This window comes from Phoca vitulina, unplaced genomic scaffold (assembly GCF_004348235.1).
Source record: "Phoca vitulina isolate PV1807 unplaced genomic scaffold, GSC_HSeal_1.0 scaffold20, whole genome shotgun sequence".
Classification (NCBI taxonomy): Eukaryota; Metazoa; Chordata; class Mammalia; order Carnivora; family Phocidae; genus Phoca; species Phoca vitulina.
The window spans coordinates 22713676-22739253 of NW_022589723.1; the positions used below are offsets into that span (position 1 = coordinate 22713676).

The 25578-nt window shown below is 40.4% G+C and overlaps 1 protein-coding gene across 2 annotated transcripts in view; it reads right to left on the reverse strand.

Annotated features, from left to right (window-relative positions):
* NEDD4 (NEDD4 E3 ubiquitin protein ligase) overlaps positions 1 to 16181 on the reverse strand; it is a 118680-nt gene extending 102499 nt beyond the window's left edge. For both annotated transcript variants that reach the window (XM_032417480.1, XM_032417481.1), the window contains exons 1-2: positions 16096 to 16181; positions 1125 to 1198 (exon numbers count right to left, since the gene is read on the reverse strand). In XM_032417480.1, coding sequence (XP_032273371.1) covers positions 1125 to 1198; positions 16096 to 16140 — 119 coding nt within the window. In that variant the 5' untranslated portion in view covers positions 16141 to 16181. The remainder of the gene's footprint in view (positions 1 to 1124; positions 1199 to 16095) is intronic.
* Positions 16182 to 25578: the final 9397 nt, after the last annotated feature.

Consider the following 25578-nt stretch of genomic DNA (forward strand, 5'->3'; position numbering starts at 1 on the left):
ATTTTTTTTCAATCTTTGTCTCTCTCTCTTTTTTTTTTTTCCATAGGCTCCATACCCAGTGTGGAGCCCAAGGCATGGCTTGAACTCCCCACCCTGAGATTGAGACCTGAGCCGAGACCAAGAGTTGGACACTTACCCGACTGAGCCACCCAGTTGCCCCATTTCTCTCATTTGCTAATTAGGAAATAATTTCTACTGATCTAATTTTAAGTTCAATTAAGTTTTCCTCTTCATCTGAATTCTGCTGTTAATTCCACCTGACTTTTAATTTCAAATATTATAATTTTCAGTTCTAGAATTTTCATTTTTTATGGTTTCTATCTCGTTCTTGAGATTTCTAATCTTTAGTGGTATAAAATCAAGTATAAACATGTTTTTGAACATATTTTCTTTTTTCTACTGAGAATGTGTTCCATTTTCCTGATTCTTTATAGATAATTTTGAATTATATCCTGGACATTCTAAGTGTTAAGTTGTAGAGACTCTGGATTCTGCAATTCTTCTCTGATGATTATTTGTTTTATTTTATCATCTAATTAATTATCTTCTCTGGACGAGAACCACAACCATGTTTCTTAGGCAGTAACTCTTATCTCTATTCAGATCTTTTGTCTTTAGCTAAGTTGCTTTGAATCTGCTATCACATGTGTGACTCAGGGTCAGCAGATATCCATAGACAGAGTTTGGGAATCTACTCTCTGGGTTTATTCCTTCCAGAATCCCCACCATTGCCATGTGGTAGATACCAAGGAATTTATTGGAAATACCAATTGGAAATATAATCATTCCACTTCGCACAATAATTTACCAATAATATTATTCAATTATTCATCTCACCAAAGTTTAGAAAAAATTATCAACCAGGGCAGTTTAAAATTACAACCCCGGGGCGCCTGGGTGGCTCAGTCGTTAAGCGTCTGCCTTCGGCTCGGGTCATGATCCCAGGGTCCTGGCATCGAGCCCCGCGTCAGGCTCCCTGCTCCACGGGAAGCCTGCTTCTCCCTCTCCCACTCCCCCTGCTTGTGTTCCCTCTCTTGCTGTGTCTCTCTCTGTCAAATAAATAAATAAAATCTTTAAATAAATAAATAAATAAATAAAATTACAACCCAACTTAATATACTTACCTAGCTCCCAAGATATCCTTTTTGGCAAGGCCTATTCCAGCTATAACTTTGACCCTCACAATTCGTGAATTTTCCTAAAATACAAAAATTTATATATTATTTTCATGTACTTTATAACATACCCAAGACACATACCTTTAAATATATACATATCAAATAAAGTAATCAGGATTTTAAAATTACTTGAAGGACTCTTCTTCAAGAATTAATTTGATTAAAAGATACATAAGAGAAAATAAAAAATATATTGTTATTTCTAGATAACTTGATTATCTACGAAGAAAAGCCAAAAAAACTAGAGTTAAATATTACATTAAGAACTTATCATTGCTTCCAAGAAAATCTACAGCCAAATTCTTAGTACTAATGTTTTCATTGTTGCTATGTACACAATGACACAAAATCAAGAGCTTATAATCATTTGTAATAACTGTTTAGAAAGGTAATTATTTTTTTAAGTTTTAAATTCCAGTTAGTTAACATACAGTATAGTATTAGTTTCAGGTATACTATTTAGTGATTCAACTTTTAATAAAACAACCGATGCTCACCACAAGTGTACTCCTTAAACCCCATCACCTATTTAACCCATCCCCCTGCCCACCTCCCCTCTGGTAACCATCAGTTTGTTCTCTACAGTTAAGAGTCAGTTTCTTGGTTTGCCTCTCTCTCTCTTTTTTCCCCTATGCTCATTATTTTAAAAATCCCATTCAATAGATTATACATTAAATAAAACCATAGTATATTGATACTGTAACAAATCAAGTATTAAATTTCCTGGATATCATAATACTGTTATAAGGTTTTATATAAGGCATCTTTTGAGATACATATTGAAATATTTAGGGATAAAGTATGAAAAAGTACAATATTTCTTAAATGTTTCAGCAAATAAAAAATTGAATGTGTGTGTGTGTGTAAATAAAGGGAGTAAGTAAAATGTTACCAATTTGTGGCTCTAGCTGAGGGGTATATAGGTGTTCATTATACTACTATTTTAACTGTCCTGTAGATTTTAAATAGTTCAAAATTAAAAGGTAAGAAAATATTATAAAACAGAACGTATATTTTTAAAAATTTCCAATTAAGCAAAACTATCAGACACAGAGTAACAGAGTAACATTTCTCTTAATGAGAAATGTAAAAAACTTTTATGGATAAAATTATAATAACTTACTGAAGAACACAAAGAAGACTTAAATAAATGAAGAAATTCACTGTGTTCACGGATGGAAATATTCCATATTATTGTCTGTTTTCTCCAAAGTAACCTATAAATTCAATACAATTCCAACTCCCCCCGCCCAGATTTTGTCATGGATTTTAACAAATAATTGTAAAATTCATAGGGAAGAGTAAAAATGAGTATAGAAGTAAATAATAACATTTAATCACTATCTTATACTCTATACAAAAACAAATTTCAGTTACATTAAAGTCTTAAAAGCAAAAAAGAAAACTTTAAAAATTTCATAGGAAATTTTAGAATACTGCCATGACACTGAGGTAGGAAAGGATTTTTAAAAATACAAATTCTAATGGGAAAAGTGGTGAGATTTGACATTAAAATTACATACCTTTTGTATGAGAAGAGATGCCATGAACAAAATGAGAAGGCAAGGGGATAGACAAAGAGGAAGTATCTAAAATGTGTGCCATTGACAAATTATGATTATCCAGAATATACAAAAAAAAAATCCTAAAAACCAGTAAGTGAAATATATGCAACATAATACAAGAAATCACAGAGAATGGACAGTAAACACATGAAAAGATTTTCAATCTCACCAGTAATCAGGGAAAACTCTTATATGGTGTTGGTAGGAAGTATAAATTGAGGAATCATTTTGAAGAGACATTTGGAAAATCTACTAAAGTTCTAAATCAATAACCCAGAAATTCCACTTTTAGGTCTATCCCCTAGATACACTCTCACTCATATACTCAAGGACATAAGCATAGCAATATTCACAGAAGCATTTAGAAGATCAACAAATATGAAATAGATGTTGCCCAACAGATAGCAACCTAATGGAGTCTATTATACAGTCATTCCATCATCAAGTAGTCATATTCCCTTGTGAGCACAGGTCTGAGAAGGCGAAAATATACATATCACGGAATATTTATTTCAATCTTCTCCTACTTCTAAATGCTTACAACCACCCTCATTCCTGGAAGTTTCACTGAATAAATATGATCATGGAAATATTCTATTAGCTCCAAAACTCAGATGACAAATTCAGATAATATAAAAATGCTTACTAAAGATGTTAGGTAAAATATAAGTTTCCTATAGCCCCAAATAAAACTAAATACATAGCTGATTTTGCAGGAAAGAAGGGAAATCCTCAGGTATCAGAATAAAGATAGAATTAAAAATTAGAAAGGAAAATATGTGAACTGAAATTTCAGTTTTCTGCAGGGACTCTATTCCCAAAAATCGGAAGAGATTTGCAGTCACCCTTTCTTCCTGGAAAAGTCCCACTGAATAAATAGGCCCATTAGAGTATTCTATTGGTCTGAACAGCCAAATTCTCATCTACCGGTTGACTGGGAAATGGCTGTACTTTATTAGATGGGTATGGATCTCCAACACTGAATTCTGAAAATTAGAAGTCTTTTCTGTGATGACTTAATAAATAAATACAAAGTTTTTCAAGGGGTAAAGTGTAATCAAAAGTGCCATCAGCAAATAATGTTATTTGATAATCCCAACTTTTGTAAACACAGACAAGTGTTTATAATTTATATATAAACTTAATTGAGGAAAGAAATTACCACACCCCTCTTAGAAAGTTAATCCATATTGGTGGAACCTCTACTGAAACTATCCCCCAGAAGTCTCCTGGAGAAAAATGTAACGAGTGTTAATTTAAAAAATTCCAGGGAATGATAAATTACTCACAGTCACAAACACACTTAACTTTCAAACCTTCTCCTTGCATTTCGTACAGCAAATATCAGAACTAGTCATCTTGGGTGTTGTGGTTAACTGATGTGAAGCTATACTGATCTAAGATTCTGTCATAAAATTAAATAAGAAATGCCCTTTATTTTCATATTTGCATTCACTTAAGTGCATTTTATGAATTAATGCTAGAAAACTGCCAAAACGAGTCTTTGCAATCCCAACCATAAGCAGAAATCATAATATCTCACAGCATCTTTGAAACCGAAGAACATAAATGCTGCAACAAGAGACTGAACTCTTCAATAACTTTGGAAACATGATATTCAAAGTACCGTTAATAGAAATGTGGATAGTACTCAAATGAGGGAAAAAGAAATGAAAATTAAACATCTTCTCCTTATTCAAAATGGGGACATTATCCCCAAATAGATCAGAGCTCTTCTTTAAAGCTTGAGACTTACCCCTTCCACTCCTAAGAAAGCTTTCTTGATTTATGAAAGTGAAATGGAAAAGTTGCAAATCCTAGGCAAAGATAAGTGATTTTCTCAATGACAGTGCAAAACAAAATAGTAATGCGTTATCTATGCCGGAGGCTACAGGAATTAAAAGCAGCTTTCCAGGCCTCGGATTTCTCCACAAGTCATAAAAACAGCTTCTAACTGCTCCCTAATCTTCTCTCAACCCCCAAAATCCAGGAATAGGAAATGCAGAGCCTTAGATCTTTCCATCTCTCACAGGTCTTGGAAGAATTTTTGTTCCTCTCTTCATCATTCTCCCTCCCTTTTGTTGCCTCCCTCCCATACCTAACTCCCCCCTCATACCTCCAGTCAGTCTACTTTATAAAAAAGATACCCTGTTTACTTATCCCTGAGATTTTACACAAGTTGGGTTCCCTGTGCCTGGGATAGTCTTCTTTATCCCCTACCCCTTCATCGTTAAAATCCTGTATCATCTGAGCAGCCATTTAAAATGTATTAATATTAAAGACAGAAAATAATTATCATGTTAACTAGAAAAATCAGGATGCAGAATGATATCTATTCTATGATAACTCTGTAAAAATGTATGTTGATGGATAAAGATTAGAAGGAAATATGCAACAGTGATATAACTATTTTAAAAAATGAAATAAAATAATGAGATGATAGGGGCACCTGGCTGGCTCTGTCGGTTGAGCACCTGACTCTCAGTTTTGGCTCAGGTCATGATCTCAGGGTCCTGAGATGGAGCTCAGCCCCAGGCTCAGCACTTAGCAGGGAGTCTGCTTGAGATTCTCTCTCCCTCTCCCTCTGCCCTTCCCCCTGCTCTCTCTCAAATAAATAAATAAATCTTTTAAAAAATAAAATAATGAGATGATAAAGGTTTTTGTTTTCCTTCTTAAACTTTTCATAAATTTTAAACTGTAGGGTGCCTGGGTGGCTCAGTCAGTTAAGCGTCTGCCTTTGGTTCAGGTCATGCTCCCAGGGTCCTGGGATCGAGCCCTGCATCAGGCTCCCTGCTCAGCAGGAAGCCTGCTTCTCCCTCTCCCTCTGCTGTTCGCTCTCTCTCTCTCTCTCTCTCACTCTCTCTCTGTCAAATAAACAAATAAAATCTTTTTATAAATTTTTTAAAGTGTAGTTTTCTTTTAAAGGCTTGTCCTTCCTTCAAAGTCCAAATGCTATCTTTTCTAAAAGCCTTCATAGTTGAAACGAATTTTCCCCTTTCACTGTTAAAGGCCCATTTTTATAGCACTTATCACATATGGTCTCATATCTGAGGAGATAACGATGTGTCTTTCTCCACTATTAAAATTGTGAGATTTTGAAGTTCAAGAAGTTCATCTTTTCATTATCTTTGTATTCTCTGTGGAACCCAGCAGAATACTTGGCACATAGCAGGGGCTGACAAATTCTTGATTAACCACAAAGCTTTCTGAAGTAGCCGAAAGTAGGAATAAGGCACTTTATGGAAAGCAAGGAAAAGTTTACACAAACAATGAGCCCAGAACACTGGCTGCCAGATCTATTGCCACCAAACAGAAGATTGGAAGACTTCTCTCTGAGGAAACTGAGTGATGCAAGGGGGGAGAGGAGCCAAGTATTATAAATATTTATACGTGAGAGTCCCACTGGGAAATGATAGGTTCAGATAACCCTATCTCGAAACACTCCAGTCAATAGTACCTGCCCACTATATAGAGGACGTATGTCAGCAAATGAGGGAATAAATTGGGAAAGAGGAAGACAAGAGATTAAAGAAACAGTGGCTCCAACGCAGAAAAGAAATCAAGAGAATTCTCACAAGGATGGCAAATGGAAGCCTGCAGGTGACAGCTCCACAGCAGGTGTAGAGTTCCAGCGAGCAGTTCAGCTGTAAGTGACGTAGCAAGAGGCTGTCTCCAACAAGAATGAAGAAAACGGAATGGATACATTGAGTAGTTTTAAAGCTCTGTCAGACAGTTTGCAAATTTGTGACAAGTATATAGAAAACTAAAGTGAGAAAATGTGCAATAGTTATAAACATGGCATAAGGGTTCTGATGTGAATGATACTGTATTCACATAATGCAATAATATAAATACAGCATATTTATTTTAAAAACTACTAGAGTGGAAAGGAAGGATGTATTTTTGTCTCTTTTTTTGCAACATATGTTATATAATTTATGGTGACCGTATTTTCAAAACTAAACATTCGAACCTGTGGACTACCAGCAGTTTTGTTCCTCTGGTGTGTAAATTTACTTGCAACATTTTATAAAAATGTAAATGCTAGATCACCCTTACTGGAAAATACATGAAATGAGGACTGTCCCAGTAAAGGTGGAGTATATGACTACTATAGATTTGCTTTCATGGTCAAATCTCCTTCCCAGTGTTTGGCAGAAATAACCACGATAAACTAGAATACTCACACTCCTTAGATTTAGGGCCAGCTGTGGTTCTCAAAGTGTATTCCCTGGACCAGTGGTATGAGCACCACACGGGAATTTATCAGAAACACATTTTCAGGCCCCATATCTACTGAATCAGACACTCTGTGGTGGGGTCACTAGCCTGTGTTTGAACAAACTCTCCAGGTGATTCCAATGAACACTAAAGTTGAGACCCACAGGCAAAGAGCATGAAGGTAAGAAAGGGAAGTGCTATAGTTAATGCAGTTGTGGGACTATTCCCCTTCTAGAAAACTATAACTTTATTCAATCAGAACTATATAATCTCCAAAAAAGATCAGCTCATCATCACTTCACATTTTAACACTACTCTTAAATGTGATAGCACCATATATGCTTCTTTATACATGAAATGCCTCTGGAAAGGTACACACCAAGCTCATAACCTATATTTGTGGAAAAGATGTTTTCATAAGATTTGTAGATGAATGTTCACAGTAGGTTTATTCATAGTAGCCAAAAGCTGGAAACAATAGAAGTGTCTGTCAAAAGGAGAATGGATAAACATCTGGTATATTCATACAATGGAATACTACTCAGCAATAAAAAGAATGAGTTGCTTATACAAACAACCACATGGGTGACTGAAAAACATTACGTTAGACAAAAGGAGCCAGATACAAAAGAATACATAGTGTATGATCCCATTTATATGAAGTTCCAGTACAGGTCAAACTAAGCATGGTGATAAAAGGTTGGCTCTGGAGAGTGAAGTGGGAAGTTGACTGAAAGAGGGCCCAAGGGGACATTCTGGAGTGATGGAAATATTCTTTTTTCTTTTTTTTTTTAAGATTTTATTTATTTGAGAGAGAGAGTGAGCACGAGCAGGGTAGAGGCAGAGGGAGAGGGAGAAGCAGGCTCTCCGCTGAGCAGGTAGCCCCATGTGGGGCTCGATCCCAGGATCCTGGGATCAGGACCTGAGCCAAAGGCAGCCGCTTAACCAACTGAGCCACCCAGGCGCCCCTGGAGTGATGGAAATATTCTGTATCTTAATTGAGTTGTGTGTTACACGTGTTGTTGAAAAGCACTGTACATCAAAGTGTACATTTAAAAACCTGCATTTCACTGTTTACAAATTTTACTCCACTCCCCCTTCCCCCCACAAAAAAGAAGAAAAGAAAAATAAAGACATTATCAGGCAAAAACAAAAACGGAGGAAGTTTATTACCAGCAAACACTAAAAAGTCTTCTACAGGATGTACTTCAGGCAGAAAAAAGTGATCCTAGATGGAAAGTCAGAGATGTGACAAGAAATGAATAACAAGTAGAGAAAAAGTTAAATATCCGAGGAGCAAACAGTAACTATAAAAAAAATATATTAGTGATGATGATGATGATGTGTGTGTGTGTGCATGTGTCCACACATGTGTTTGGTGAGTTTCCCTTGCCTGCCTGCCCGGGCTCTGCTCTTCTCTCCTCTCCACACTTATCTCCTGACACCACCATTCTAGTCTTCACGTTCCTCTCCATCTTATCTTCTGCACGTGCAGTTAGCTCTGTTTACCTGGAAGGCTTTTTGCCCCACTCTTCACCTGGCTAACTCCCATTCATCCTTAGGTTCAGATTAAAGGTGACTTCCTCAGCCTTTCCTTATACTCTCTCCCCTCCTTCATACCATACAAGATGAATTCATCTTTCCTGTTATATACTTTTATCTCACCTTCCTTTTCCTTCACATTTATAAAATGTTTGTGTTGATTATGTATTTACTGTCCTTCTCTTCCTGTAGGCTATAAATTCAGTGAGGTCTGTCATTCATCATTATCACCTCATGGCCTGATCCAAATGCCTTACACATAGTAACTGTTCAACAAATATTTAAGCAAACACAGAATTCAAGTAATTCAGAGGTCCACCTAAAAGCTATTAACAAAAAAAGACAGAAAATGTGGAAGAACATAAGAATGGTTACAAGTTAATCCTGCACATGTTACATTTGTGACCTTCCTGAGAAAGAGTCTCTTCTGTTAAATTCTACTACTGAGGCAACTATTTGCTGTAGGACAGTGGAAAGACCAACTCTTTGGTATTAAAGAAATCTGAGATTCAAGCCCAGATCTGCCACCTAATAGGACCAAGACCTTGAGCAAAACACAATCTCACATACCTTATCTGGAAAATGGAGATAACACTATCTACTTCTGCAAAACTGTTTCGATGACTACAACTAAAGTATGAGAACATGTGACCTGGTGCTGGGAATATAGCAGGCATTCAATTAAAGGCAGCTCTGATTATATTTAGGCTGACCCTTTTACCTTAAAGGAGAATATTTTCATGAAAGCATCTTTATGCACTGACATGACTGGTCACATTCATTGCCACAGCACATCTCATATGGGGGCCAGCCAAATGTTTGGGTCAGGCCATGGGGTTATGATGTTGCACTACAGACATTTATTCCTCAAGACTTCAGAAAAATCTTATCAAAACCTTTTTTCATCTGTTTGGGCTGTGTCTTTCTCCCTGCATTTCTTCTTCCTGTCTTCTCCATTCATTTATCCTCTTAACTTTGACAGGGATTAGCAAGGGAGCCAGACTAAGTAGAGAGAGGTCAGTAACACTGATGGCCACAGAATTCAGTAGGCAGTGGGTTTAGCAATTCAAACCAGAAGTCTTACATTCTCTCAGAACTATAGAATATTCTTAATACCAGACACAGTTAGGGAATGGGAGAATCAGCTGATGTCAATATCCTGCTCTGACAGATGTCAAGTACCTACTATGCTAGATCACTGAGAGTAACAAAGCCAGAAGTCTATCCTAGTCAAATTTGATTTTTCTATACCCCTGTTTACCCTAAAGGATTTATTTACGGGTGCCTTCCAGCTCCAAGATCCTATTCCTATATGATAGAGGAATTGCTAATAGTTAACTGTAAACAAAAATATATATACATACAGTCCCTTCTAATCTCTTCCTGGTGCAAAGGAATCAATGTCAGGCCCAACTCAGGCAGGGCTTGGGGGGAGGAGGAGTCTCATGGAGGTGCATGGTCAGCATGCTCCCCAGCCTGGGGCACTAGAGGAAAAGGACGGTACCATACAGAGATGCATCAGTAGGTGGCCACTGGCAGGGGGCACAGGGGACTCTGTGCCACAGCAATACTCCTACTAAAGCTGAAAGTGGCAGACACAGGAGATGCCCGCGTGCTGGGGAAATCAGTGACACCAAAAACATGAGTAAAGAGACTGGGCACATAAGTGAATACAATGAGAATAATAAAAGTCAGAATTTTTACTGGTAGAGAAAGTACTTATTATGGCTGGAAAGAACCCTGAGGCATTAGATTTGAATTCGAGAAACTGATATGAATTAATGATTTTTAAATACATGTATACAGATTGATAGAGAAATAGGTATTTCTATTTGTACACACATTTATGTACACACATGTACACACATTTATGTGTGTACATACACACACACACACACACATATTTCTTAACTGTTTGCTGAAATGGTTGAAGGGCCATGACATTCAATAGTAATGAGCACACTGAGCACCCAGATCTTGGCTTCTAAAAGGCATTTTCTCCTAAATGGCACCAGTGTTCCGAGGAGGAATGGCTGGTTCCAGACAGTGGTGGGCCAGGCAAAATACAAGAGGAGTCTGGAACGTCTTCTGCTAGAAAGTCATGGAGGGTTCAAAGAAGGACGGGGACTTGTCACAATGAACTAGGAACCCCCTTGAAAGGGTTTCCACTGACCAAACTGCGATCATTTGAGCAACAAAATATTTAATGATAGTAAATAATTACAACCCATTGAACAAGGTGGAATTCTACACACCCATGCTGATGTAAATAAATAAATGAAGGAGAAAGGGAAAGCTCTCCTTACACAGAATGCCAATTAATAAAGATGGAAATTTAAAAAATAGTGGTGTCTGATTCAGGTGGAAGTCATCAATGAATGCTAAAAGTACTGGATGGAAATCTGATGAATGAAGGATAGGCTACTGGCATAAACTCTGAAGATGTCCCCACAAAATACGAATCAGTTATGCATGGGGAAAAATGACATTACTAAAAGAAACCTGGCAGACACCAAAATGATCAAGTGAGCAAGGTTATTACCGACAGTGATGGGACAAATCAGTATCATGCACCCTCCTCATGGGAGGCACTGAGAAGAATGCAGCAGCATCTCCATGATTCCTCCCAAAAAAGCATGACTGTGACATGGCCCTGAGGAAGCAGTACACAGACCCAGGCTGGGGAACATCCTACAAGTTGTACGGCCTGTACTCTCTATCAAGGAACTGATACAGATTAGAATAGACCGCAAAGCCATGACAAGTACATGCAACCTATGCTCCTAAGGGGGCTCTTGGACCAGAAAGGAAAAAGAGAAATTATTAGAACACCCGGCAAAGACTGATGGGCTCTGCACTGCGGAGGGTAGGGTTGAATCAGTGCTGATTTTCTGGCTTAGAGGACTGGACAGCTGTTATGTAGGAAAGTGTTTTTGTTGGGGTGCCTGGGTGGCTCGGTCGTTAAGCATCTGCCTTCGGCTCAGGTTATGATCCCAGGGTCCTGGGACAGAGTTCCGCATCAGACGCTCTGTCTGCTTCTCCCTCTGTCCCTTACCCTGCTCATGCTCTCTTTCACTCTCTCACATAAATAAATAAAATTGTTCTTATTTTAGGAAAATACACACTAAAATATTTAGAGGTGACAGGCATTGGGTCTGCAGCTGCCTTCAAATGGTTTAAAAAAAGACTAATGAGGGGCACCTGGGTGGCCCAGTAAGTTAAGTGCCCGACTCTTGATTTCGGCTCAGGTCACGAACTCAGGGTCATGAGATCAAGCCCCGTGTCAGGCTCAGCACTCAGCACAGAATGCACTTGAGATTCTCTCTCTCCCTCTGCCTCTACCCCTCCCTCTGCTCGTATATGCATGCTCTCTCTCTCTCTGAAATAAATAAATAAATCTTTAAAAAGAAGAAAAGAAAAAGACTAATGAAAATGGCAAAAAGGATTATGGAGCAGCTGTGGTGAAATGTCAACAGCAGGAGAACCTGCGTGAGGAGGATCTGGAGTTCTTTGCACTGTACTTCCAACTTTTCTGTTGGTTTTAAAACAACTAAAAAGTAAACTGCTGGGCGCCTGGGTGGCTCAGTTGGTTAAGCGACTGCCTTCAGCTCAGGTCATGATCCTGGAGTCCCGGGATCGAGTCCCGCATCGGGCTCCCTGCTCGGCGGGGAGTCTGCTTCTCCCTCTGACCCTGCCCCCTCTCATGTGCTCTCTCTCTCTCATTCTCTCTGTCTCAAATAAATAAATAAAATCTTTAAAAAAAAAAAAAGTAAACTGCTACAAAATAAATTCTATTTATCCACTTCTTTGGTCCCATGGAAACCCATGAAAAATAGGATGCTGCTGGAATTAAGGAGTTGCAAAAAAGGAGCAATGGCAAAATCAATGCATGAAAAGTATGGGATAGATACTAACACAGCTGGGGCTTAAACGGTGCTTCTCCTCCTTTGCGCGCAGGGAATAAAGGTTTGGCAACTGTGCTCCCAGGCTCGGTATGATGCCAGGGCAGGCCAGGTCTGCTTGCACTTGGCATCGGGGGTCAAGAAGTGTCAGCAGATGCACTTCTTAGTTACCCTGCTGCTTATGCTCTGTTGTCGCTGTTCCCACCAAAGGCATTCATTCTTCTACGTGTACAAACCGTACTACCAAACTGGCAGTGGACACTCTCAACTCTTTCCCTTTCCTTCCCTCTCTACCTTGTTTCAGTCAGGTTTCAGGTCTAGGAAACGGACATCACTCTAGATGTTTTAAGAAAAAAAGAAGTTAACCCAGGGAACTGGGTGCGCAGAAAATCGCTGGGAAGAGCTGGAGAGGAGGGCTGCAGGCTGGGCTTCCTGAGGCCCTGGAAACAGCTCGAACTGGCCCACCAAGAAAACTGCCACTTCTGCCCCCGTCAGGAAGGCAGAGACTCAGGGGCCACCCCCAGATCTGCTGGCTTTACAAACTTACCCTAGCTAGTCATCAGGAAGCTGCCACCAGCACGAGTTCTGCAACTTCCTAGCAATCCTCACAAAACAAGTTACCAGATACCAAAACACTTCTGCAGGAAAAGTCAATGTCTACATGACTGTGCTTGTCAGAAGAACAAGCCAAAGAAACAAGAACTTATGCTCTGCTTCATATCTACCTTCCAAATCTCAAGCAAGTGTGCCATACTGGGAAACCTATTTCAAAACCCATTTCCAGAATGCTAAGTGCCAGAAAGTATGAGAAACATGGTGTTTGGCTTTCCAACCTCTGCCTAACACAGAAGTCCACTGAAAGGGGGCTGGAAGGGATGCTGAATTCCAGTGTCCATAACTACGACACGCCTCCTCACCAAAGGTTGGTGGGAATTAGCCTCTATTGTTAATCCCAAGAGACTGTCAGAGCAACTCTGGTATAATTTATAGTCACTACTTCCTTAGTTTGTTATGCTTTAATGACAAAATTCTGCACATGAAGCCAGGACCATCTCTCACTAAAAGACATTTATATGTGGAATAAGAGCTAAAACTCATTGAAAAGTGATAGAGAGGAATTATGGTCTAAACTTCGGCCTACTTCAATGAGCAACTAATATGTTCATACAGTGTGACGCAGTAGTAAAAAAAAAAAAATTGGTTAAATTATAATTCTCCAAGTATCTTCTATCCCATGTCTGTTCATTTTTCTTCTTGTTTCAGTTTCAAATTTAAAATGAGAATCATCACTTTTTGCTGCAATAGAAAAGCTACCTTATTTGTCGTCAACAGCAGAGGGCTGCCTCTTCCCAACTAGTCTGTGAATTCTAGAAAATAACAATGTTTTCTTCTAAAAAAAAAAAGTGAGGGGAGGCTTCTTCTAAGCCCTCTTTTACTTTTGATGGACCAGAAAATAAATGACAAATAAGAGTGATGAGATGGCAACCTCTACAAGAAAACAAATGATTTTTATCTTTCCCACCAGACTGTGAGCTCCTCACAAAACAGGCAGGGACTGTTTTTTTCTCTTTCTATCCCTGGTGACCAGCACACTGCATGACACAGAACAGACAGTTAATAAATGTCTGTTGAATGAATAACCCAGGGGAAGAAGTGGAAGACAACACTCCATCATCATGTCTCTTATCATCCGATCTCACTCTTTTCTTCAATGTGGACAAAGTAGACAGAGGGAGCTGCAAGGAACTTTGAGTCATGGGACTGACAACTGGATCCCTATCATGCAAAGAGAGCGGGCCCCACACCATGAAACTTCCTAGAAATACAAATCCCTCAGGATGCAAGTTCAGGAACACCTCATTTCAAAGGGTGGAGTTTCTGGCCTTTAGCCCCAATAGCTTACTGACCACCCACTAACTGCCATAATTCGTTTTATTTCAGCTGGAAGAAGGGTGATGTGAGAAGCAGGTAACAGAAAACAGAGAACCTGGACCAAAGAGAGAAGAGTGAATGATGCCTTTGGCAATATTCTATGCTCAACTGGCTTTGCTGGAACGGAATGAGATGAGAAATCTGGAAATCAGGATCTACCTCTGAGTAATAACAACAAAAACGAAAGAAAGTCCAAGGCCAGCCTGACTGGGTTGGATGTCAGCTTAAGGTTATCTGCATTGAACAGCTTATGGTAGCAAAGCCAGGGAGACCTGGCGGATAAGAAGAAAGCGATCACAGGTTCAACACCGCACTATTTTCCTCTGATCTCTTCTGCTGGACAATAATGGATGTTAGCAGGAATATCATCTTTGGCCATAACATACTGAATGTTGTTTCTGAGGGTCTACCAAGCTGCCACCATTTTTCCACCACCACTTTGCTTCTCTTCTGGTAGCAATAACTAAGAAATTATATTCTGATCTATCACAATTATTCTCAAAACAGTCTGAGATACTTGCCTGCATAAACAAGTTGCCCACTGTTTATATACAAAGAACTGTCAAGATAAATGTAAAAGACATTTCGTAAAAGACATTTGAAGATACCAAGTTACTAAGAGAAGGAACTATTCCAACACGGTCAGAAGATAAATTAAATTTACGGTGATGTATTACAGGTAATTGGGTCCAATCTTGATAACAAGTACATGTGACAGTTTAGCCAGTCAACAAGAATGCTTAAATTTGATTTTTTTCCCCAACCTGAACGAGTCACTGTTAAACTAGATAGCTTTTCATCTCCCACCCATTCCCATTTTTGAGACAATCATCAAGAATTTAGGGAAGCCACATCTCATTTAAAACGGAACAACTCTTTCCAAATGGCCTCATTTTTACTACGTGTCAGGCATAACCAGCCTAAGTTATTTCGCTGAGAAGAGACGGCTTTGCCTTCTCAAATCATGGAACTTAATTTTCAAAGTCAATAGCTGTGGGAAGTTCTTTAAAGTATTTATACTTTTTCGGCTTTATATTTTAAATGTCACTGAACACCAGTGAAACATAGCACGAACGTGCCACACTTGACCCTTGTTGCTAACCCTGAGGAGGAAAAGCTATCTGCCTGCTTTCCCATCGCCCTCTCCAGTTACGGGGTTAAAAACGACTTCAGGTGGAAAAAAAAAAAAATCAAAACAGCTAATGACAATTCACTTGGAACTCTTCACGTCAAAGTCCACGAAGTGAAGTCCAGCGGGCCTGTGCCAGGGCAGGCTCATCAACAGCCGGGACGCCGATCTCCGGGGAAGTCCGCCCCACCCCCCGAGCTCCCGCACCCTCGGCGGGGGGGTGGCAGGAAGACGCCGGCGGGCGATGCGCGTCCCCCCGGCGCACTCACGCCTCTCGCTGCCTAGCGCCCCTCCTCGGCACTTCCTGAAGGAAACTGACAAGGAAGGCGGCGGCTCCGGGAGGACAGGGGCGTGGAGTCCACAGGCTGGCGAAGAAAATGCCGCTCGCTAAAGCAAGCACCCCCCCGCCAAACACACACACACACACACACACACACACACACACACACACACACACCCGCGCGCGCCGGGCCGCCCCAGGTACCCACGGCGCCTTGCGCGCTCCCGGAGCTCGAGCGGCGGTAGTGGGGGCTGACAGCCGACCCTCTGGCCGCCGCCGCCTCCTCCCGTCCGGCTGACGAGCAGCGAGAAGGGAAGCCCGCCCCGCAGCCCCACGGCCCCCGCACCTCGTCCTCCGGGAGCCCGAACACCTCCACCGCGCAAGTTGCCATTTCCGAACGGTTCCAGCAAACCGGACGCGCTCGCCCCCGCCCAGGAGTGGGAACAGTAGTGAGGAGGAGGAGGAGGTGGAGGAGGAGAAGAGGGAGGAGGCGGGAGGAGGTGGAGGAAGAGGGGGCGGTGCTGCCCCAGCGGCCGCAGCGCCTCCCCCGGCCAGTGGGCGCTAGCGGCACTAGGAAGCGCGGCGGGAAAGGGCCGGCGGCGCGCGTGCTGGGGCGCAGGGGTGGGGGCGCGCGCGGTGGGGAGAGCGTGCGTGGGGGACTCATGTAGGAGGCGGGCGCGTGGCGGGGCTCTGGGCGTGGGGAGTGCGCGTGGCGGGGGCGCGCCGTCCCCTCCCGCGCGGGGAAGTTGGCTAACGCGCCCCCTTGGGAGAGCGGTGCAGCCCCAGGCGTCGAGTCGAGCAAGCCGAGCAAGCCGTGGAGGCCCGGGGACGTCAGCCCTTCCCCTGGGAAACAAAGCTTCGGTTTTCCCCAGCAACAAGTCCCACTCAGATCCGCTTCAGAGCTCGGCCTCTTACTAGACGCCTGGGATCAGGAGCGCTTAATCCCAGCTTCACCACGAGCTAAAGATCAGAGCCTTTTCTTGTCGTTTAGGGCTGCCGATTCCAATAGAAGCTGGACCTTGGGACCTCGTGGGGGAAAGCCCAGCCTGAGTGAGGCAGCAAATGGGGAGGCCTGAAGGGATCTCATCATTCTTGGACTCGGGATCTGAAATTCTCTCCTTGTGATTTTTAAACACTGTGCCAGTTCATAAGCGATTTCCTGTCGTATGGTCTATCTTTAAAGCCTATCCATAAAGTCCGGCTCCAGGCTTAACCCTCCAAACCTGCTTAGCTAAACCTTGACCTGCAGCACCACAAAACGTAGCGAAGAAAAGGGGGAAAATGCAACGAACTAGAACCTCCTGTGCTGTGGAATGATCATGCTTATTTTATAGTCATGTCTGCTGGATTTTGTAGCTCCCTAATCACAGGAAGACTTTGGTGTTGAATAACTGATCTAACAAGGGTAACATGAAAGATACTTTAGTGTTGGTTATTTCTAAGGCATACCAAAAAAAAAAAAAAAAGTCTCGTTTGAAAGTTCTCCTTTAATCCTTCCTCACTCTTAATATCTGCTGGTGCCGCTCCTCTAACAGTAAATTTTTGAGATCTTTAAGGTTCATTTTTTTCCTCCTTCCCCTCTAAACCCCCCTGGACCTCATCCATTGCCACTGGCATGGTTTCAGCTACAATCCTTGTAGAGATTCAGACTAAGAGCTCAATAGTGCAAGATATGTTACTATTTAATTTTCTGTAACTGAACTTAGCTTCTTGTCTGCTCAAGTGGTAGAAAACTTAGTCCTAATCAGTTCACTGTTCTTCCTTAACCCTCGTTTTGCTGTTGATTCTACACTCTAGCAGGCGGTGGTAGTGCTAGGCCATCTCAGGGATGGAGGGCATGGCACATACCTCATCTCTCCAAGCTGGCATTAGTAAAACATTTTCCTTCCCACTGGTCTCTAATGGTAGATATCTGTATCCATTAGAATGACGCTTGGCTGTTAGTAATAGTAACCCAAACTAACAGAATTTAGGGATAGATGTTATTTTGTTCTCTTATATAAGAGTCCAGAGGTAGGTAGGCCAGGGTAAATAAGGCTACTTGGCTCCACAAAGGCATCAGAAATTCAGGCACTGTAAAGCAGGGTGCTTTGCCATTTATAGGTGTGGTCCCTATGCTCTTAGTCCAGGGAGTGCCTCAGGCTCCAACCATTACATCCCTGCTCCAGGCAACAAGACAGATGAAGGAATCAAGAAGGGAGTTCAGGTCTCATGCTTGTCTTTTAAGAAAGGCTTACAGAGTCTTCTACTTAAAGTCATAGAACAGAACTGAGTCACATAGCTGTATCTAAATATGGGGTAGGCTGGCAAATACAGACTTTTCTGGGCAGCCTTGTTGGCGTTCTGTTACTAGGGAGGAAAGGAACGGATGGGGTAAGGGGAGACTAGCCATGTCTGTCCTAGCATCTTTGCCCTCTGGCATTCAGGGAGAAATCTGCACTCCCAATCTGTTTCTGGTCTTCAGGCCACAGAATTTTAGGCTTAAAGATGAAAACCGGTTCAGGGCCTCTGACGTCTCATCTGCTGCTGGCCCTCTGCATCATTCTGCGGCTGCTGAGACTAGGTGCCTGTCTCCAGCCTGCTCTGGGTACTCAAGCTTTGCATCGTTTCTCCAGTATTGCTGCCATTCCACTCTGGTATGCAGTGGGGATGACGGGCATGTCTTTAAAGCCTTCGATGTAAGACTGTACCCAGGATATAGGTCATCTCTGCTCTTGGATTCTACACATCTAGGGATTTGTCATTCTCCAATCTTGAGGGAAACACCCAAGCGCTAGAAAGCTGTTCTTCTTGGAGATAGTCACTGTGTCCTGTATTATCCAATATAACTTTGTTATGAAGGAAATCTTCTGTATCTGCACTACCAATATGGTAGCCAGTAGCTTACTTGGTTATTGAGCACTTAAAATGTGGCTAATACAACTAAGGAATAATTTTATAGTTAACTTAAATTTAAATACTTGTGGTTAGTGACAGCACAGAAAATGTGTCCAAAATGTGTCCAAACAGGTCCCAAATTGTAGAAATTTTTTAAAATTAAATTTTGAGTACATACAAAAGGTTAAAAAATGTATACGGTAAAAAAAAATGTATACGGTATGAAGAATAAAAATGAACACTAATGTACTCATCACCCACTGTAAGAAAAGGAACATTACCAACAACTTTTTGTATCTTTTGTGTCCTTTCCTGCCCCCACCAAGAGATAACCACCATTCTGAATTCTATGTTTACTGTTCTTGTGTTTTTTAAAGCAGCTGGGTATGTATTCCTAAATAATACATTGTTCATTTTTGTGTCTTTGATCTTTATATAAGTGGAATCATAAAGTGACTTGCATTTTCCTACTATACTATTTGTGAGATTAATTCATGCTGAATGTTGTAGTAAATTTATTTTCACTGCTATGTTATATGCCATTGAATGACTCTATCACATTAATCACTCTTCTGTTGTCTGACATTGGGGGAACAGGGTTTTTTGTTTTCTTTTTAATTTGTTAAAAAAAACTCTTATTATATGATTTAGGTGTTTCAAATGTTTGTAGCACATTGTTTAGATAAATGACAATTGTGTTCCTGAAATTTAATGATGGTTCAAAATTTCTGTATCACTTGGGGGGCATAGAGCTCAGTCGGTACTGTGACTCTTGATCTTGGAGTCATGAGTTCAAGCCCCACACTGGGCATAGAGATTACTTAAAAAAAAAATTGGTATCAGTTGAGATAAATGAAGCATCAGATTACTAAGCTTCTCCCAAATGTTTATTACGCTCAAGGACAAAATGATCAATTTGTGTTTATGGTGTTAAAAGACTGACCCCATTATGCTTTCTTTTTTTAATGAAATAAATTCTAAACGTTTTCTCTCACTGAAACCCAAATACAGCATAGTGCTTCTTGTTTTAACTTTCTCTTTCATGCCATTTAAAGAAGTTTGAACTTTACACTTCAGCAGTGAGAGGCAGTGCTTCCTTTTTTTTCTGACAATTTTTTCTTTTGTTTCATTTTGTTTTGCTTTTACACATAATGCTGCTATAGAGTCTTGTTTATAAAGTCTTTTATGAAACATCTTGTTATGCAAGAACATAATGAAGTAATGATGGGGACATGTCAAAAGGACACAGAAGCCAGCTAAAGGAGGCTCCTATTGCCAAAAATGGACTAATTTGAGCAAAATAAATTATGATAGCAACAGGTTATAATCCAATGAATAAATCTGATACTGTAAACTCATACTGATGTAAATTATACTAAAAGAGTAAATTCAGAGTTTGACAAGTGACATTTTTACAGAGTTTGATGTATCTTTCCACAAAATACTTATTAATTACATAGGGGGAAAGGCTGAACAATAGCACCATAATCAAGTATTCAAAGTGACAATCTGTAATGTGGGCAGATCAAAATCTTGAATCTGCTAGGATGTGTTGACTTCAGTGCTATACCTGCCATACTAGAATCTAATCATGATAAAGCATCAGACAAATCCAAATTAAGGGACATACTATAAAATAACTGGCCTGTAATTTTCAAAAGTACAAAGACATAGAAGTCAAAGAAGTTTGAGGAACTATTGCAGAGATTAAAGAGACTAATTGTATTAGGGCTCTCCAGAAAAAAAGAACCAATAGGGTGTGTATGTGTGTATATATATACTTATGAGATATATGAAAGAAATTTACCATAAGGCATTGGCTCATGCAGTTGTGAAGGTTTGCAAGTCCAAAACGTGCAGTGTGGCCCAGCAGCAGAAGCTGATGGATAAAGTCCAAAGGCTGTCTGCTGGAGAATCCCTGCTTGCTTAGGGGAGAATAGTCTTTTTATTCTATTCAGGCCTTCAATTGACTGGGTGAAGCCCACTCACACTATTAAGGGCAACCTGCTTTACCCAAAGTTCACCAATTTAAATGTAAATCTTTTCCAAAAACACCCTCCAAGTTGACACATAAAAGTAACCATCACAGACATGCAAAAAAAGGCACCTCATGATTCTGAACTCTATTGCTATAAAAGACGTTACTGAGTCATTTGCTGAAATGTGAATGTTTCTGAGGATGAGGTGGTTGTAATGCATGTTAATTACTGGGTTCTGATGACTACATTGTGGTTATGTAGATGAGAATGACCTTGTTTGTAAGATGTACACACTAAAGTATTAGGAGGTTGATGGGCAGCAAGTCAACAAAATATTCTTTAAAGGATCAAGAAAAACATTTCTTTATACCTTCAACTTTTCTGTAAGTTTAAGATTGTTTAAGATTTTAAAAAAGGAAATTATGCTGGTTAAAAATACATAAAGGTCTCTAATAAAAGGAACTAGCACTCTTTGGAGAAATGCTTGATTCTAGTACTGGGGCAAGAAAGGTACAAGATGAGCCTGGAGTAGCTTTTTGTGCCAGAAAGTAAGGAAGTGCTGAAAAAAAAAATCAAACCCACAATGATGGGGGTATGTCAGAGATCTCCCAATGGCCAAAGCTGGAACAATTTGAGCAACAAAATAAAGTAGTATTGAATTATATCCGAAGTATAAAATAAATATACACAAGTCCATATTGATATAATTAAGTGATTAAATAAATAAAGGAGAAGACACAGGTTTTGTGTAGAATTCCAAATAATTTATGTAGATTCTAAAGGAGGGAGAGCATAACCCCACTGCCACATGTGGGCTAAGCTTAGCATCTTTCTCCCAAACAGGACAATATGGAAAAGGGGGGGAAAGTTGAAAAACCTGACAAACACAAGCTCAGCCAGGTGATCAAGGTCAACATCAATAGTGATAAGTCATGTTGATAGCATGTACCCTTGATATGGTGTGATGAACATGGCACTCTACCTCAGTGAGACCAAAGACCTAGAAGCCCAGTCTAGTCGGGAGAAAAACATGACAATCTGCAAATGCCTGATCAGTATTCCTCAAAGCTGTCAAGGTCCATCAAAAACAAGGGAAGTCACAGCCATGAAGGGCCTAAAGAGACAGGAAAACCAAATGTAATAATATAATGTGGTATCGTGAGTAAGATTCTGGAACAGAAAAAAGGGCATTAGGTAAAAACTAAGAAAATCTGAATAAAGTGCAAAGTTTAGTTAATAACAATGGATCAATATTTATTTATTAATTGTAACAAACGTACCATAGTAACATAAGATGTTGATAACGGGAAACTGGAATGTAGGGTATATAAGAACTCTCTGTACTACCTTCACAAATTCTTTTTATAAACTTAAACTGTGTTTAAAAAATGACTTTATTTAAAAAATAAAGAAATGAGTAAGTAGATCTAAAAGTCTTCCAAAAGTTTTCCAATTTTTACCACTATGGTCTTGCACATATTTTGCTGTATTTATTTCAACATACTTTATATTTTTCCTTGTTATTATAAGGATAGTGTCTTTTTAAAACTATTACATATCCTAAACAGTTTATCACTGGGTGTACAGAAATACAACTGAGTTTTCTATACTTATTTTGGTATTCAACAAATTTCCTGAAGTTCATCATGTCTAAAATACTTCATTTCTCTTTCATGTAGACATTTGTTAACATCTTTGAATTTTGTTTCTTCCATTCTAACCTCTTGCATTTCTTTTTCTTATCTGATGTCCTAATACTTGGATAGACATGGTGATAACAGATATAATTGACATGACATGATACTTACTGTAGGGTTTTGGTTTTTGTTTTCCTTTTTTGGTTTTGTTTTGTTTTGTTTGCTATCTTTTCTTTGGTGAAGAAATTCACTTCTATTCCTAATTCAATAATAAGATTACCGGTCATAAATGGACACTGGATTTTATTTAACAATGTCTTCTGTACCTCTTGGGATAATCTTGTTTTCTTTAAGTTTTTTTGTGTGTTAAATTTTGGTAAGTTATGGTAATTATGGTAAATTTTAGGCATAATGATGTCGTCTTTTCAGATTTCAACTTAACCAAATGATTACTTTTCTTTTTTCCCCATTGTCTCATGAGTACCAGGAACTTGCATAGGGTCATGGCAACGGAGGAGGGTGTCTGGTTTCTTCCTCCTATATTGGAATATATAGCAGTCATTAGTTTACCTGCCATCCTCTGGTTTTTGTCCCATCTCTAAGGGCTCTTCTTGTTCACTGGCCCTCTCTTTTCCACCTCTTTTAGCATTGTGGAAACTTCCAAATGCTATTCCCCTACTGCTGTGGAGACAGAAATCTGAGGGGTCTGGACTCCAGCCCACTGTCAAATCACACCATCCAGTCATTTCTACTACAGCTACTGACTCTAGGCGATGTCAGCGGGAGAACTATCTGGGGTTTCCCGTCTCATGGGGCTCCTGACAAGAAGTGGGGCACACCACATTTTCTCATAGAGCTCCTCCATTATTAGGGAATTCTAGAATTGCCTCCCACTGATAGCTCAGCAGCGAGGATGTAAGCAGGCAGCAGGGTCCTTTCTCAGAGACATTCATCTATACGTTGTTGTCATCACTAACTCTCTTCAGAGTAGGAAAACCGGCCGCTTCATCATCATTGCTTCTACCTAAATCGGTTCTAAGGGGATCCACTGTGGCTCTTGGTAGTCAAAATGTAGGCTTTTGAGGCTCAAAAAACTTTTTTTCTCAACCTATTTTCTCTACTGGGAGATTCAAAGCTCTATTTTGAAACTTAGAAACTGAGCATTGACTCATCTCTCTTTTCATTTCTGTAGTAACAGCCCTCCCCAAGGGCAGTAAATACAGAAGGCACTCACTGCTGCCTGGGTGTGGGGAGAGCAAGGGAGCCAGAATATTCCAGGGATAATACATAGTTATCAACAATAGAATTTCACAATAATACTGTGCCACAGTTTCCACACCCTTAGCTCTTTTGTAAGCTTCACACACGCATTTCTCACTAGCTGCATCTGCCTGAATGTCATGAAGAAACCTCAAATTTAATAGATCCCAAGCTCAACTCGTTGTTGTCCTATATTCTCCATCTCTGGAAATGGCATTACTAAATCCAGTCACAAAGGCTGGAAATTTCTCAGTATCCCCAAATTCTTACCCCTCACTACTCACCCCCCCGCCATCAAGTTGTTATACAGTAGAAATTCTTCTCCCCTCAACATCAGAGGGTTTTCCCCCCATCTTATTGGTATCTATGACTAATGTCAGTGTACCACCGACCATTCTCTGATTATTGGCCCAGACATGTAGGTAACCCTTTGTCTTTCTCGAGCTACCCTGTGTCTTATGAGACAAAAGTTTGTGTGCAAGCAGTTCATTTTCAGACATGCTGTCAAGCAGTGATGTCCCAGAGTCAGCTCCTGCTGGCTCCCAAGGACCAACTGTGCACATCTCTATCCAGCTGTAGATTCATGATGTCATGTTGGTAGCTTAAAATTAACCACAGGATGAGGGGACACCTGGGAGGCTCAGTCCATTAAGTGTCTGACTTTGGCTTAGGTCATGGTCCCAGGGTCCTGGGATCGAGGCCTGCATCAGGCTCCCTGCTCAGCCTGGAGTCTGTTTGTCCCTCTCCCCCATGCCCCTCCCTCTGCCCTTGCTTTCTCTTTCTCTCTCTCAAATAAATAAATAAATAAATAAAATCCTTAAAAATATAAAATTAACCACAGGGTGAGTATTTACACCACAGAAACTGGTCAACAGTATAAATGAGGGTAATTTTTTTTTTCCTGGAGAGCCAGTTATTAAATGTTTACCAGCCTACTACTGATCATAGGGAACATGAGTGAGGGCCTGAGAAGACAATACAGGGAAGGGGGTAAAACCAATGCAATGGCTTTTGAGTTGCTGAGTTTGATTAATATTGCTGAGTTGATTTGGGGCTCTCACTAAGGACCCCTGAAGAGTCAGGTAGAATGCACCTCAGAATTATCCTCCCAAGAAAGGAGTATATATGCACTGGTTGCCATCCCCTAGCAGACAGGGTTTGCCTCATGGGCTGTTAACGCTCTTATTTCCAGATTTGCTTGTGTGTAGAATGGGTGAGTAAGTTCTTTCAGGCAGCAGTGAAATCTAAGTGCAGAAAGCACGTGATACGCTAAACAACTGAAGTGGATTGCTGTCTGATGACATCTCTACACAGCTGGTTGCTGCGGCAAGGACTGAAGTAAAGGTTAGGCAAGAGGATATGAGTGCAAGAGGAATCCAACACAAGGGTTAGTAGGATAAACTGCAGCTCCCACTGCAGTAACTGGTCTCCGGGCATTAATTAATATTCATTATCTTTCTCCTAAACCACCCAGTCTGGATTTCCCCCACCCTTGGCCAGCCCTTCAGTAAGTCTGGGTTGTTGCCTGGTGGTGACTCAGATTTTTGTCCCTAAGGGATATGAGACATCAGATTGTATTAACCTTATTGGGATGTGGTTGCTATAATAGCCCATTTACAGTTATCATTGGACATGCAGGTACCAAGACTGGCCCCAGTGAACCCCCTGAGTTCCACATATACTCTTTCTTATCTTCCTTGTGTAGCCAAAACTAGCTCTTCACAATAATCAGTCAATCCCTCTGCCCCCTATCAATATGGTAGCTCTTTTATTTTATTATGGGTCCACTAGCATGAGAAGCTCAAAATGACTAAGTGATAATCATAATTTCAGTTATAGTTGGACCCTTACTGTATCTCCTAGAAGAAGCATTACCCTACCCCACTTCAGGAACTAGGGCTTCTAATCTTGTGAGAAGAGTCTAGCTTACTTCTACTCCTTGGGTCACAGATCTGGAGTCTAGCTATTAGAACCACAACACCGTATGTGAGCCATCTTACTGCCCATTGTCATAATGTCCACAGGTCTCTGCTCTTTCAGACCCCTAACATTCTTATAAATATAGTTTTATAATAA